General features: G+C 36.5%; 2 protein-coding genes and 1 long non-coding RNA gene across 6 annotated transcripts in view; 2 read left to right on the forward strand and 1 right to left on the reverse strand.

Moving 5' to 3' along the window:
- The first annotated feature begins 1,093 nt into the window (after window positions 1-1,093).
- Window positions 1,094-6,473, forward strand: LOC123867142. Its single transcript, XR_006796348.1, has 2 exons — window positions 1,094-1,983; window positions 2,018-6,473. It is a non-coding gene; the product is annotated as an uncharacterized LOC123867142 (long non-coding RNA).
- LOC123867137 (sodium channel protein Nach-like) lies at window positions 3,357-13,008 on the reverse strand. Of its 4 annotated transcripts, XR_006796347.1 has the most exons (12): window positions 12,585-13,002; window positions 12,380-12,477; window positions 12,165-12,267; window positions 11,456-11,624; window positions 10,579-10,724; window positions 9,880-9,979; window positions 9,042-9,318; window positions 8,617-8,755; window positions 8,005-8,111; window positions 7,364-7,547; window positions 5,680-6,687; window positions 3,357-5,628 (listed from the first exon to the last, which is right to left on the reverse strand). XR_006796347.1 is itself a non-coding variant. In XM_045909016.1 (11 exons), exons 1-11 carry the CDS (start codon window positions 12,803-12,805, stop codon window positions 6,576-6,578), a joined length of 1,584 nt encoding a protein of 527 aa, XP_045764972.1. In that variant the 5' UTR covers window positions 12,806-13,002; the 3' UTR covers window positions 3,357-6,575. The 4 variants fall into 4 exon arrangements, 3 of the variants coding, with proteins under 3 accessions (XP_045764972.1, XP_045764971.1, XP_045764973.1); XM_045909016.1 differs by having other exon boundaries at window positions 3,357-6,687; window positions 11,528-11,624; XM_045909015.1 differs by having other exon boundaries at window positions 3,357-6,687.
- The window catches only part of LOC123867139 (eukaryotic translation initiation factor 3 subunit G), a 28,007-nt gene continuing 26,032 nt past the window's right edge, over window positions 11,042-13,016 (forward strand). Inside the window, exon 1 of the mRNA XM_045909019.1 lies at window positions 11,042-11,058. The gene's annotated coding sequence lies outside the window, so the exon portion shown is untranslated. The remainder of the gene's footprint in view (window positions 11,059-13,016) is intronic.

Here is a 13,016-nt window from a genome sequence, read left to right on the forward strand (position 1 = left end):
CTTTATTCTTTAAGTCTTTCAAATAATATGTGATTTATGCTACTTTTTTTATCTCGTAATTACACATTTCGTAAGTTTATTTTACTCACTATGCACAAAATATTATTTTATTAACGATTTTTATCTGAACCATGAGGATACCACTATTTTTGTTAAGCTGGTATCATTTTTTACCCGACTGCGGCAAAGCCAAAAGGAAAGGTTATGATTTTAGCAGTCTATGGATGTATGTATGTGTGTATGTTTGTATCCAGATTCTGTGTGTTCCACCGTATCGCCTAAGCTACTGTGCCGATTTTGATGAATGAGGTGTCAATCGATTGGTCGTAAAAGTCCAGGTGACGGATGTTACATGAAAGCGGGGGTTTCCAAAATTTTTTTTTGCTATTGTATCGAGTGGGGTGTCAAATGAAAGAGGAGAAAATTCCGAGTTGATAAATATAAATGTACTACAACATTAAAATATACTTAGAGACAGAAAAACAATTTTATTATAATATTTCAGCGTTTATTAAGACGATCGCAGTCGGGTTTTAGTTTTCAACTTTTAAGTTTGACACTTTGTAGTTGTCATTTTGGTCTCGGGGATTAAAAAAATTACTGTAGGTAGAAACATTTCATCATACGAACTGTACATCTCGTGAGCACACCCTGCATAGACGACGCCTTGTGATTACTGGCCGTTTCGTTTCGGCATATGCTATCTGTCCTTATCTGTCCCTAGCCGTCTCAGCTATCATCATACATTATTTCGACTATGGCTGACTAGTTAGTATGTACTAATTATTATTAATTATTATTTATTGCAAAACTGTTAAATATCAACATGATACACTAGGTTGGGAAGGAAAGATGCATACACGGTAGAATTTGGATGTTTGCAGTAGTTAATTATGACATTTAAAGTATATTAATATGCAATGCACAGGTCGGTTCAAAACTTTAGTGGTTTATCGTCGTCTCAGAGTGAAAACCTCGGGAATGCATTTTTGCTCAAATTTATTTTATTGCGTTTCTAGGAAGAAAACCTCGCAACGCACGTCCTGATCTGACTAATTTGTTCATTCGATACTCGTAACGCCATCTATGACATTAAATGAGAAACTCGTAAATACTCGCTTCTGTTAGTTACAGCACGCAGTTTTTACTTCCTCCTGAAAAGTTACTTCTTTTACACCTACGAGGTTTTCACTCTAAGCTCGTTATGTCATATTGTAATAATACATACATTTTCGACCTGGTGCTGTGTGCCTAGGTGCTGAACCGTGATCGTTACATATTATGTATCTAATATCTATAAAACTACGACACTCTTATTTGTAGAGTGCTCTGTTTTCTAATTTCTTGCGTTTTGTATCATCTGTCTTAGGGCCATAGCAGATACGATACGATACGAGTTTTTAGCATCAGCAATCGGTGTTTAGTTGCTATACAGAAACTTAATGCCGCGATTGAACGCTTTGCTCCGCATACAAACGATCTCCAGTCGCAGCGAATAAATCGATTTTATTTATTAATTCATATCAATTTATCAATACAGCTATCGAACGCAGACAGTGGTCAAAGCCTCGATAGCTCAACGGTTGAGAAGCGGACTGAATTCCGAAAGGTCGGCGGTTCAAACCCCACCCGTTGCACTATTGTCGCACCCACTCCTGACACAAGCTTTACGCTTAATTGGAGTGGAAAGGGGAGTATTAGTCATGAGTAGCATGGCTAAAAGCGCAATGCAAATATACTTTTGTTGTAGGTACACCACAAAATTAATACAGAAAAACACATACAAAGCAAAACAAAAATACAGGCAGGTACTACAATTTGGCGGCCTTATCGCTGAGGTACATACGATCGAACGTAGAAAGTCGATAAAACGCGATACAGCATCGATGCATTTGTCTAATCGCTAATCGCTGATGCTAAAAGCATTGTTGCTATAGTCTTCACACATCCTAAGCATGAATTTTATACGCTTTGTAATATTATGTATGTATCATGGCTATGGTATTGTTATTTATAGTACCTATAAGACTCACTACGCATTGAACTAAATAGCGACTCTTGTTACGACGCAATAAAGTGCAATTCAGCTCACACAGCAGTTCGGTCTAAAGTTTTACTAATGCCTCTCTTTCTATCGCGTAAACTCGTGCATCTTTCTCTCTCTTATGAGGTCGGAGGGGATTGGGATCTTGGGTTACGTGAGAAGGTGAGCCTGACATAGTGCAACTAGAGCATGTCTACTAATGTCATACCCTTTCCAAGTTACCCTGCTTCCATATTAGACTGTATCATCACTTACCATCAGGAGAGATCGCTGTTAAGGGTTAACTTGTATCAGAATTAAAAAAAAACCAGAATCGACTAGTGCTATCGTTTATGCCGTCGATACACATGCTAGCTACTCGCACAAAAGCATAAAAGCAGTAACTAGTACTAGCAAAATTGAGCTACTCGCATGTGTATCACGCGCTGACATTTTGCTAGTACCTGGCATGCGTGCTTGCGAGCACCTAGCATGCCATTCACTGGCATGTTATCACAGGCTTTACACGTATTACCGACTAGTTGCTTTATATCTTTGTCATTTTATATTTGTATGACAAATCCTACTTGGTTAACTATGAAGTTAAATTTTTAGCCAGAATATAACATCAAAAATAAATCTACTTAAATTGTCTATAAGACTTAAACAAAGAAGAAAATTCGGCATCTATAAAATAAATATGCCCATTTTTTATATTAGGAGACATAAATTAATTTATAGTATTTAGATAATCCCCAAGGCTGTGCTTTTTATTTCTTGCTTACCACGACGTCCCATTTAGAAATTTCATAATTTGGTGATATGTATGCTTAATTGCTTTTTTTAGGAATTTGATGGCTTTTATATCAACCACGATGCTACAAGGCGGTTAAGTTTTTTTAACATTTCTTGTAATGTTTAGAGTATGTAATATCCTACGTATATATGAGTTTCTATTTATTTTATTCTTAGCTAATGCCCAACATGCTTTGTAATAATGACTCTTTCGATTTGTTTGTAATTTATTTGAATTCGCGCACCACTTATTGTATGTCAATGGTACTGGTACTGAGTTATGGGAGAAACTTTCACGCAAGTACGTACAACAATTCAATCCCGTGTGGACACTTTAATTTTCCGGGATAAAACATAGCTTACATCCCGGGAGACGGACATACTATCTCCCGGGATGTAGCTCTGTACCTTTTGTCAAAATCGGTTTAATGGATGGGCCGTGATAGATGTCAGACAGACACTTTCGCATTTATAATATTAGTATGGATTTATACAGATTATTGTTTATCTTCTTATATTTTACTTTATTTATGTTATAAGTTTAGTTCAATCTATCAGAAATGAAAACAATTCAGTTACCCTTAAAAGTATTTGTGAATTTTAATTTAAAGATACTTATAATTTACATGTATTGTTTTTGTTAGAAAAATATATTATAGTTTATTTATATAAGGTCGATTAGGTCGCCGACTCAAATCGTACTATTTCCTGCCATAATATTTTTCATACGTTTTTTAGCTAATGGGTGCAGTTTGATAGTAAGGAGGTGATTTACTTGCGATTCAATTTTGCGACCTAATGGACACTTGACCTAATACCTTCACTTCAGGAATTTGTTAATTTTTTACTTAGTTGCTAACATTTTACGGATACTTTGCTTTTAATACTTATTACTTACGATTGTAACACATCTGTTGGTACTTAAGTTGTACTTATTTATATTTGAACAGATAATATATTATATACATATTTATTTATTATTAGATGATGCACGCGGCTTCGACCACGTGGGTTTAAATTTTATTTTAAAATCCCCTGGGAACCCTGATTTTCTGGGATAAAAAGTATACTTAATATAATATTATTTTATATGTCCGTCTTTGGCATGCAAGCTATCTCTGTGCCAAATTTCTCCAAAATCGGTGAAACAGATGGGCCGTAAAAAAGGTAACAGACAGACACACTTTCACACTTTATAATATAAATATGCGTTGATGGATATAGCAAAGAGAGTTTAGAGATTTATATTAAATAATATATAATAATATATTTTAAAAAGTATTAGCGCCAATTTTCCTAAACACAACGCAAAATATTTGGTACTATTTTGCTTTTTAAATCATATTAAATTACCTACGCCCATCGTATTTATTTTAATTTAAAAGTTAGTAAAAAATTCAAATAAGCCTGAAATACACACGACGGTGACGGAACTAATAAAATTTGCAAAAAAAGAGGAAGGAAGGAAGGATTCTTTATGAAAGCATTCACACTTGTTTTACAAACAATTCGTGTTTGTTTCAGTCTTAATGAAGGCCCATTCACACATATCAGTGAAAGAACTGTAAATTCACTTTTGTGTATGCATAGGCCTTAACACGTACGTGGGTCAATCAACTGTTTTACTCGCCCTAACTAAGCGTTATCTGTTCTGTGATAAATAACTTACGTTCTTAGATTCAAAAAAAACTATATTATATTATTTGTTTTGAATTTTTCACAAGTGATACCGGGACAAAAATATTCTTGTATGGCACGAGTATTTCGTATACTGAGTTACCATTAAAATTTGCATTGAAATTGGTAACCAATAAGATTTACAATGAATTTATTTTAAATTAGTGTTCAGTTTTTAGTTAGAGAATAGAGATAGCAAAGTGTGGGTAAAATTAGTTGAGTGATCGACGTTCGGACGTACATTGTAGGAAGTAGGCACTGAATTTCCAGTATTTTTGAAATCAAATTTTTTTTTTTGGTCTAACATTTTAACAACAAAATGCCCAAAAATGTCCAGATATTATAGAGGCTAACAAAATTTGTCGCGCATTACTTTTTTTTTATACATTTAGACCGTACTATATAATGTAATTTCCAATTAAATATGCTTTTATCTCTTTTTAGCTCAACCTCGTGAATACGATACATAAAATTCACTACTTATAGTCACGTACTTAGAAAGCTTAGTAATTACCTACTTATTAAGAACAGGTACTTAAATGAAACTTTGAACCAACAAAATAATACATAACGTATTATAAATTTTAATACAGCGTAATATTTTTAAAAAGGCAACATTTACTTTTTTATGCTGTATGTATACTGCCTTAATTTTGTTATTTTAAGTAGATTGATATGATTTTATACTAACATGCTGTTATCACCAAATCAGCAATATTTAAAGTGGCAATTACTTAGTTTAATTAGTATCTTAAAGGCTATGGTTTCATTCCTAATTGTTAAGTAAGTATAATAATTTACATTTTGTCATAATATAATAATAGTCAAATTTTACAGTTGCTCGATATGAAATAATGAAACATGAAACTTGAAATCAATGCGATAATCTGCCTGTTGGCTTTGGCATTAAAGACTAACTTAAGTCTTGAAACACACGACGTATGACGGAACCTAAAGACTTGTGACGTCACACACAGCGCGCTTATACAAATTGAAAGCGTATAAGGGACGTTGTATTTATTGCAACAAGTGACTGGATTAAAGGAGCTCCAACGCGCGTTTTGTATTGTGAAAATTTTCATGTATATTCTGTTGTACGCACATTAAAACTAAATTGCCGGGTCTATCAAGTGCTATCCCTTTCCGTAGATAGCATTATGAAAGCGATAGCAATAAATTTAAACCTGTCATTTTAGTTTAGAGATTGCGTACAACAAAATTAGCCTAATTGCAACTGAGCCGTGGTTTCGTCGCGCGTCTTGTTTGTTTCGGCCTTTAAAAGTAGCAAAAATTACTACCAAATAATGATTGCGTCGACCACGTTGTAAATAGGTGACGTCAAACTTCTTGAGTGCTTTGAAGTTCTTGTTTGTGCTGGTAAAATAAACACCAAACCCTACCCCGCCCTGCACCGAATACGCGGTGTATGCTGCCACTCCCTACCGTCTTTCGGCGGAAATAGTGTCCCACAAACAACTTGAATCTGAAGCAGTGTAATGGGACTTGGGAGAAAGTTGGCGAACCCAAGAAGAAAGGATCAGCTTATCAACCTATGGCGTGCACCCGCGCCGACTGATCAACCAATCGGTCTGGCCTACACGTCAATGTTCAAGTTTTTGCCGAGCACTATACAGTGTCTAATGCAACGCTTTTTACCACTACCAGATTATTCAAAAAGTTTGGCGTCACCTGTACCATATGTGGTTCATAATATAGAACCAGGTACCGAAATGCAATACCAGTGTAAGAATATCTAAGACGAAATATATCTCTTTAAAAACTTGTTATTTATTGAACTGCATTATTGTGATCGTTTTGGACTCTTGTTATTGTGTATGTTTAGATGTATTTCTCGAATATTTTGAACTTGTTGACTGTTTTGTCATGATAATGTAGTTCGATTTGAAATTACTTAAAATATTGCGACATTTTTAGATGGATGTGACCAAAAATATGAAATAAAAGTTAATTAAGATTTCTTTTGTATTTTATTTGATTAATCATTATTAATTAATTCAACACAAAGCTATAATCACTATAATACAGCCTCTGAAGTAATTTTTGAAATAAAACGTTTATATCAAGGCAAATATGTAGTGTATCCTGGAGGCGGCGAATATTGTGGTGGCTGGACATCTTTGGCCCGTACCTTCAAAGGACGCTTGTCGATTGGAACCGGAGGCTGCTTCCACCTGGTGAAAAAGATAGCCCCGACTTTTAGGAGTATTAGAACTTGCGCAGCCGATGGACTATTGTCCGCGGAGGAAAACAAAACGGCTAAGTGCGAGTCAGACTCGCGCACCGAGGGTTCCGTACTCGGGTATTTTTCCGACATTTTGCTCGATAAATCAAAAACTATTATACTTAAAAATAAATGAAAATCTGTTTTAGAATGTAAAGCCCTTTCATATGATATCTTACTTTGAAAATTAAAACACACTAATTTTTTTTCTGTGATGTACCTAACCACAAATTCACGGTTTTCAGATTTATTCCTTTACTTGTGCTATAAAACCTACCTACCTGCCTAATTTCATGTTTGTAGGTCAACGGGAAGTAACTTATAGGTTTTCTTGACAGACAGGACGGGCGGACAGACAGACAGTCAACAAAGTGATCCTATAAGGGTTCCGTTTTTCCTTTTGAGGTACGAAACCCTAAAAATTATCAGATCTGCATCTCATAACGTACACGATGGTCTAATAGTACGGCCAAAAACCATAGCTAAAAATACTACCATTAACCTCCGCGGACAATAGAATTCAAGCGTCGAAACACTAGCGTTTAAGCAAAATGAAGCTTAACTGCCTGGTTTTAAAGCTAAACGTATTAAGCTGTTTGCCGGGCACTATAACTCGGAAGACTCACCAAGGCACAAGGCTCAAGTCGTGCGGCGGTTTGGGGCGGGCGAGCCGCTCAGCGCGTTCTCGGCGCAGCGTGTCCGTGTCGCGCACGACCGCGCAACACGCACGCAGAGTGAAGTAGTAGATCAGTTCCACGCCCGAGAGAAGCGAGAAACCCAGGAAAAGTCCTGCTATGCCGCCGAAGGATACTGTAAAATTAATAATTATATAACTTTGTTTTTAATCATTACGGTTTTGACCTATAGGTAGCTATTATAGGTATCTTTTGAGATAACATCATAATATTATTATTATTTCAAAGGAGTTTTATTGGAGTAGTTATTATTAATAACGAAGGTCTGACGCGCGCTGGCAGAGAGCCAGGTTGTTCTCTTCGTACCTACTAGGTACCAAGAGCAACTCATTTCAATGAAGGATTTTCCTATTGTTTCTTCCTTTGGGGCGCGAGTCGTTCATACAAAGAAGTATGGCAACGCATGCAGGGCATAAACTATAAAAGCTATGGGTAGGTACAATTATTATTATGAATCATACATACCCTATTGATGACGGAATGACACACATTAAGTAAATCTTAGTGGTTTTTTCGTTGTGTCAAAAGCAGACTTGCTAAACCCCTATTTGATGATTAAAAAAAATACAAACCTAAAAGGTCAACCCAACCAAATAGCACTTCACGTTTGTACCTCACCATAGGCCAAGAAACGAATTCAGTTTCCAGAGAATTAGTTTGTGATGGACCCTTGTTTGTGCTGCAAAAAAAGATATTTTAGTTAAATAAAAAACAGCTTTGAAGTTCCTCAAGATAAAACTTCATTGACGTTCTCATTCGTTTTTATTTTATTCAATACTAGCTTATGCCCGCGACTTCGTCCGGGTGGATTTAAGTTTTCAAAAATTCCGTGAAAACTCGTTGATTTTCCGGGATAAAAAGTAGCCTATGTGCTAATCCAGAATAATATCTACCTCCATTCCAAATTTCAGCCAAATCCGTTCAGTAGTTTTTCGTGAAGGAGTAACAAACATACACACACACATACAAACTTTCGCCTTTATAATATTAGTATGAAGTGTGATGTGATGTGATTGTATGAAATGTTCAATAATGAGACCGAATTTCTCGAGCATCCTCCGCAGGCAGATGAAAATGAAAATGAAAATAGCGCCACATCTTTCAATATTTACCTAATTTGTTTAACTAAGTACAAAACGTTTTCGACAGAATGTGTTCGAAGTTATACAGAAGTTTCAACTTACTCTATGTCTGTTAATTTTTCAACCTCATGAACTGTATGGGAACATCCTAGCTCACAAGCACATCGAGTGACATCAGTTATGGCCGCAACGTGTTTAGCTATACACTCAAGTTCCTTTACTGTACAATGTTTATAGCCTTCTGCAAATTGACAAAAAAAAATTGTCTTCAAGCCAATTAAAGATGATTTGTAGATAAAGGTGGAAGCGACGGGCTAATTTGTGAGAATAGTCGATACTATAGAATTAATTTCTTAAACTGGACCCTTTCAATTAAAGATTATTATATAAACCTGTGAGGATGATACTGCCATTGTCGCAATTAAAATACCATAAGCCTACATTGTCGTATTAGTTTACAAATTGCGAAAAACCAAATAATTTTGAATTTCGCTTCACTTCCACCTTAAGCAAAGAAAGTAACGTACTTATGAGAGGATAAAAATGTGGAACGCATTTGCATAAAGAACGACACCGCTGCATTCGACACTGCCGCATGCACGCCGTGTACGTGTAAATGTTAGACGTTTCCAAAGACTTTTCATCGGCGAATATGCAACGACGTTGACGGATTGAGAGCTGGCGAGCGTCCTCTGTGGTGTATGTGTGTTTGACAGAGAAGGACACCTTCTCCACGCGGCTGTCCCACGAGTGCTGAGAATTCTGTTCCAAACCAGCCATTTCTTCTGTAGAATGTATGTATACCTAAAAGCAATATGCAATTAAAATCAATATACTCTATTCCTTTTTTTTTAAATTTAAAGTTGCTCAGTGAGCTATGGATAGGGCTATGTTAGGAGTTTCCTTGAGGGATAATATCCGAAATGAGGAAATCCGCAGGAGAACCAAGGTTACTGACATAGCCCAAACTATTAGCAAGCCGAAGTGGCAGTGGGCAGGCCGTGCTTGTCGTAGAGGCGATGGCCGTTGGAGCCGGAAAGTCCTTGAGTGGAGACCGCGTTTAAGCAAACGTAGTGTGGGACGCCCTCCAGCACGATGGACCGATGATATTAAGCGGCTGGCGGGAACTGGCTGGATGAGGAAGGCTGAGGCGGGTATGGTGGCGCTCTTTAGGGAAGGCCTATGTCCAGCAGTGGACGTCCACAGGCTGATGATGATGATGATGATGATATTCTATTCCTTAGGGAACATGGTGAGAAGCAAAGCATTTAGACCTATCAATTTCATTCATTTTAGAGATTTGTGTCCAACTGAATTGTTACTATTAACATTTTAAAGATATTAATAAATTATTCAAAAACGTACATCGATAGTGGTGTCGTTACGAAACGAATTGAACATGAAGGACCACTTAGCATCGGTTTCGTGTATAAATGCTTCTGTAAAGAGGTCCGTTTGTGCTTGCCTAGAAAAGTTTTAATAGTTTTAGTATTAAGAAATCTAGGTGCAATCTAGATAGATAGATAGATAAAAACTTTATTGCACACAAAACATGAAATAATCAAGGCAAAACGAAGAAACAGAAAAAAACAATAAAGTAGTTAAGTACTATGCTGTCGGTACACGACGACGTATTGCGAACGGACTAATTCATTTTTAACCCCCGACCCAAAAAGAGGGGTGTTATAAGTTTGACGTGTGTATCTATGTATCTGTCTGTGACATCGTAGCTCCTAAACTAATGAACCGATTTTAAGTTAGTTTTTTTTTTGTTTGAAAGATGACTTGATCGAGATAATCCAAGAAAATCGGTTCAACCGTTTGAAAGTTAGCTCTTTTCTAGTTACTGTATCCTTCACTTGTCAGGGGTGTTATATAAAATTTTTAATTTACACTTATATATGAAGGAGATGTGCAAAGTAATAGCATATAATTAGGTTATCGTGACGAGTAATCAATTGTCACACCGGAATATGCTGCGTGTTGCGACACGACACGGTACCGGTCGTTTGCACTTTAATAACTTTATCTGACAGTAAAAATCACGTTTCTTTCACATCTTACCAAGGCCATGACCGTTCGGCGTGTCGCGAGTTGAAAGCATAACAAAATCCCATCTCCGTAAAAACCGGCACAAGTAAGGCGCAGCATTCCTCGGGATCTCCTTTCCATTCGCAATCGTAGAATAATGTTTCGCAATGCCTTACAATCTAGAAAATCACAATCTAGAAAATTTACGGCAATGAAAGAAGAGCAAGGTATAAATGAAATTAAAATTGATATTAGCGATTAAAGATGTAACTAAGATGAGAAATTAGTTAATATGCATGTGAAAGGAAAAAAGAGGTGAGGAAGACAATAGAAAAGATGGATGGACTGCGTGAAAGAGAATATATGTGTAAAAGGGATTACTATGTTGACAGCTGACAGAAGCGAGTGGAAGAAGAAAACTTTTACTCGACTTGACAGGGTGAATACCTGGTTGGTTGGTAGAACACAATAAGAAATAAGAGCACGAGCGCAGCGAGCGCGATTTTTTTTGACTAATACAGAAAAAAAGCGAAGAACATCATAGTCATAACAAAATTATATGTTTAAAGCATCTCACTCTACTTTTCTCATGTTTTTTTATCCCGGAAAAACAAAGAGTTACCAGGGGATTTTCAAAAACTTAAAGTTAACCAAGTATCGGGTATCAAGCAACATGCAACAAAAGCGCAAGCGAAGCTAGCGCGAATTTTTTATATTTCAACTCCTTTTCAGGGCCCATCTTGTTAGCCGAAATTTGGTACTATTCAGAGATAGCTTGCATCCTTTTGGTATTTTATCCCGAAAATTATTTGCACTCAATATTTTTGGTAGCATGCACTTGTATAGGTATATGAATGCAAAAAGCTATGCGGTCACTGATTTTTTATGGATTTAAAATAATAATACTTACGCTGAAGACGGCATCCTTGGGCTGTAGAAAAGGCTCAGTCAGATCGTTTTCTATTAAATCGTGATCACTTACAAATTCCGAAGTTCGACTAGCAATTGATTCATAGCTGAGTGTCGCTAGCCACCGCAGCATATCTGGAGCTTTCGACGGCGGGTCTGATTCCCATATCCTTAACAATAAATTAAAGATGTTATATTTTAAGAATGCTCTCCATGGTTGCTAAAAGTCAAGCCTGAGAGCATGCTATTGCAATCAACATTAAACGGGCGGGACATACTCAAGAACGAGATGCGTGATGGGTGAACAACGCCAATCAACGATGTTTGGTATTAGGCAGATCTGTACGTTAATTTCTTATAAATCACACTAATATTATAAAGGAGAAAGTTTGTATGTATGTATGTGTGTGTGTGTGTGTGTGTGTGTATGTGTGTGTGTGTATGTTTGTTACTCCTTCACGCAAAAACTACTGGACGGATTGGGCTGACATTTAGAATGGAGATAGATTATACCCTGGATTAGCACATAGGCTACTTTTATCCCGGAAAATCAAAGAGTTCCCACGGGAATTTTAAAAAACCTACATCCACGCGAATGAAGTCGCGGGCATCAGCTAGTTAATTAATATTCTTTAGCAAATTAACACATTTGAAATTACAATTGATACTAGGTAGGTACGGAATCTTTGCTCCCCCGAAACTTTACCTACTTGGCAATGTATTCTTGCAGCAACTCTTCGTCCACTGGATTTTGATCGCACAATGTGACCGCAGGAAAAGGGACGTCCCAATTGTGAAAGTCTGTATCTAAGCCTACAAAAACAACGATCAAATTATGTATTTATTTTTGAGGAAACATTTTGGCTTTGGTGAAAATTTGGTATCTCCATAAAAAAGAAAAGGACGGAATTCTATCAATACTTGCCCGTAATTGTTGGGTTGGTCTGAAATTTCTCCCATAAACTAACAATAATGATACAAGTAGCCACGGCACCTATGGCAACAAAACTGAACCACATAAACCTGCGATCGAAAAAAATAAACAAATTCATAATCATTTGTTATTAGACATTCTATTGAGTAAAAACATTATTATCGGAAGTAAGTATTAAGTAGGTAAATTAACACACTTCTCACAGAACGGCCGTTCTTTCTCTGCAATATATCGAACACCATGCAAAGTAGAGTTATTAAAAAACTCAGTTGTTTGATGGCGCAAACTAGTCGCAAAAAGTGATATCGGTCCATCCTCGATTGCTTCAACTTTTGGACTCGATTTTTCTGCAATCCAACTCTTCCGACTCCTAAAACCTGGGCCATACTTCGACGTGCCTTGAGGATGCACCTTCATTATATATTTTTATTTATATTGAAAAAGTATAGCATAGACTACATCATTGCTGCTCGGACAATACACCTACTGCCGTATTGAAAAGACGCCTTACAACAATTATTATGGTCGATATCCATGGATCACGCAACGTAGATAACATCGCTATACTAATTGCAATCGATCGTATAATAACAATAATTATTTATTTATTGTCAATTAATTGAACCGC

The sequence above is a fragment of the Maniola jurtina genome, chromosome 7 (assembly GCF_905333055.1).
Source record: "Maniola jurtina chromosome 7, ilManJurt1.1, whole genome shotgun sequence".
Taxonomy (NCBI): domain Eukaryota; kingdom Metazoa; phylum Arthropoda; class Insecta; order Lepidoptera; family Nymphalidae; genus Maniola; species Maniola jurtina.

Bases quoted from the DNA above. Each gene is read 5' to 3' on its own strand.
- LOC123867137 (XM_045909015.1), bottom strand. From the start codon at position 12,805: ATGAAGGTGCATCCTCAAGGCACGTCGAAGTATGGCCCAGGTTTTAGG. The intron at 10,725-11,455 runs GTAAGTATTATT...GTGATTTTCTAG, and splicing joins CCAAGGATGCCGTCTTCAGC to ATTGTAAGGCATTGCGAAAC. The intron at 9,980-10,578 runs GTAAGATGTGAA...AAACTTTTCTAG, and splicing joins GCCGAACGGTCATGGCCTTG to GCAAGCACAAACGGACCTCT.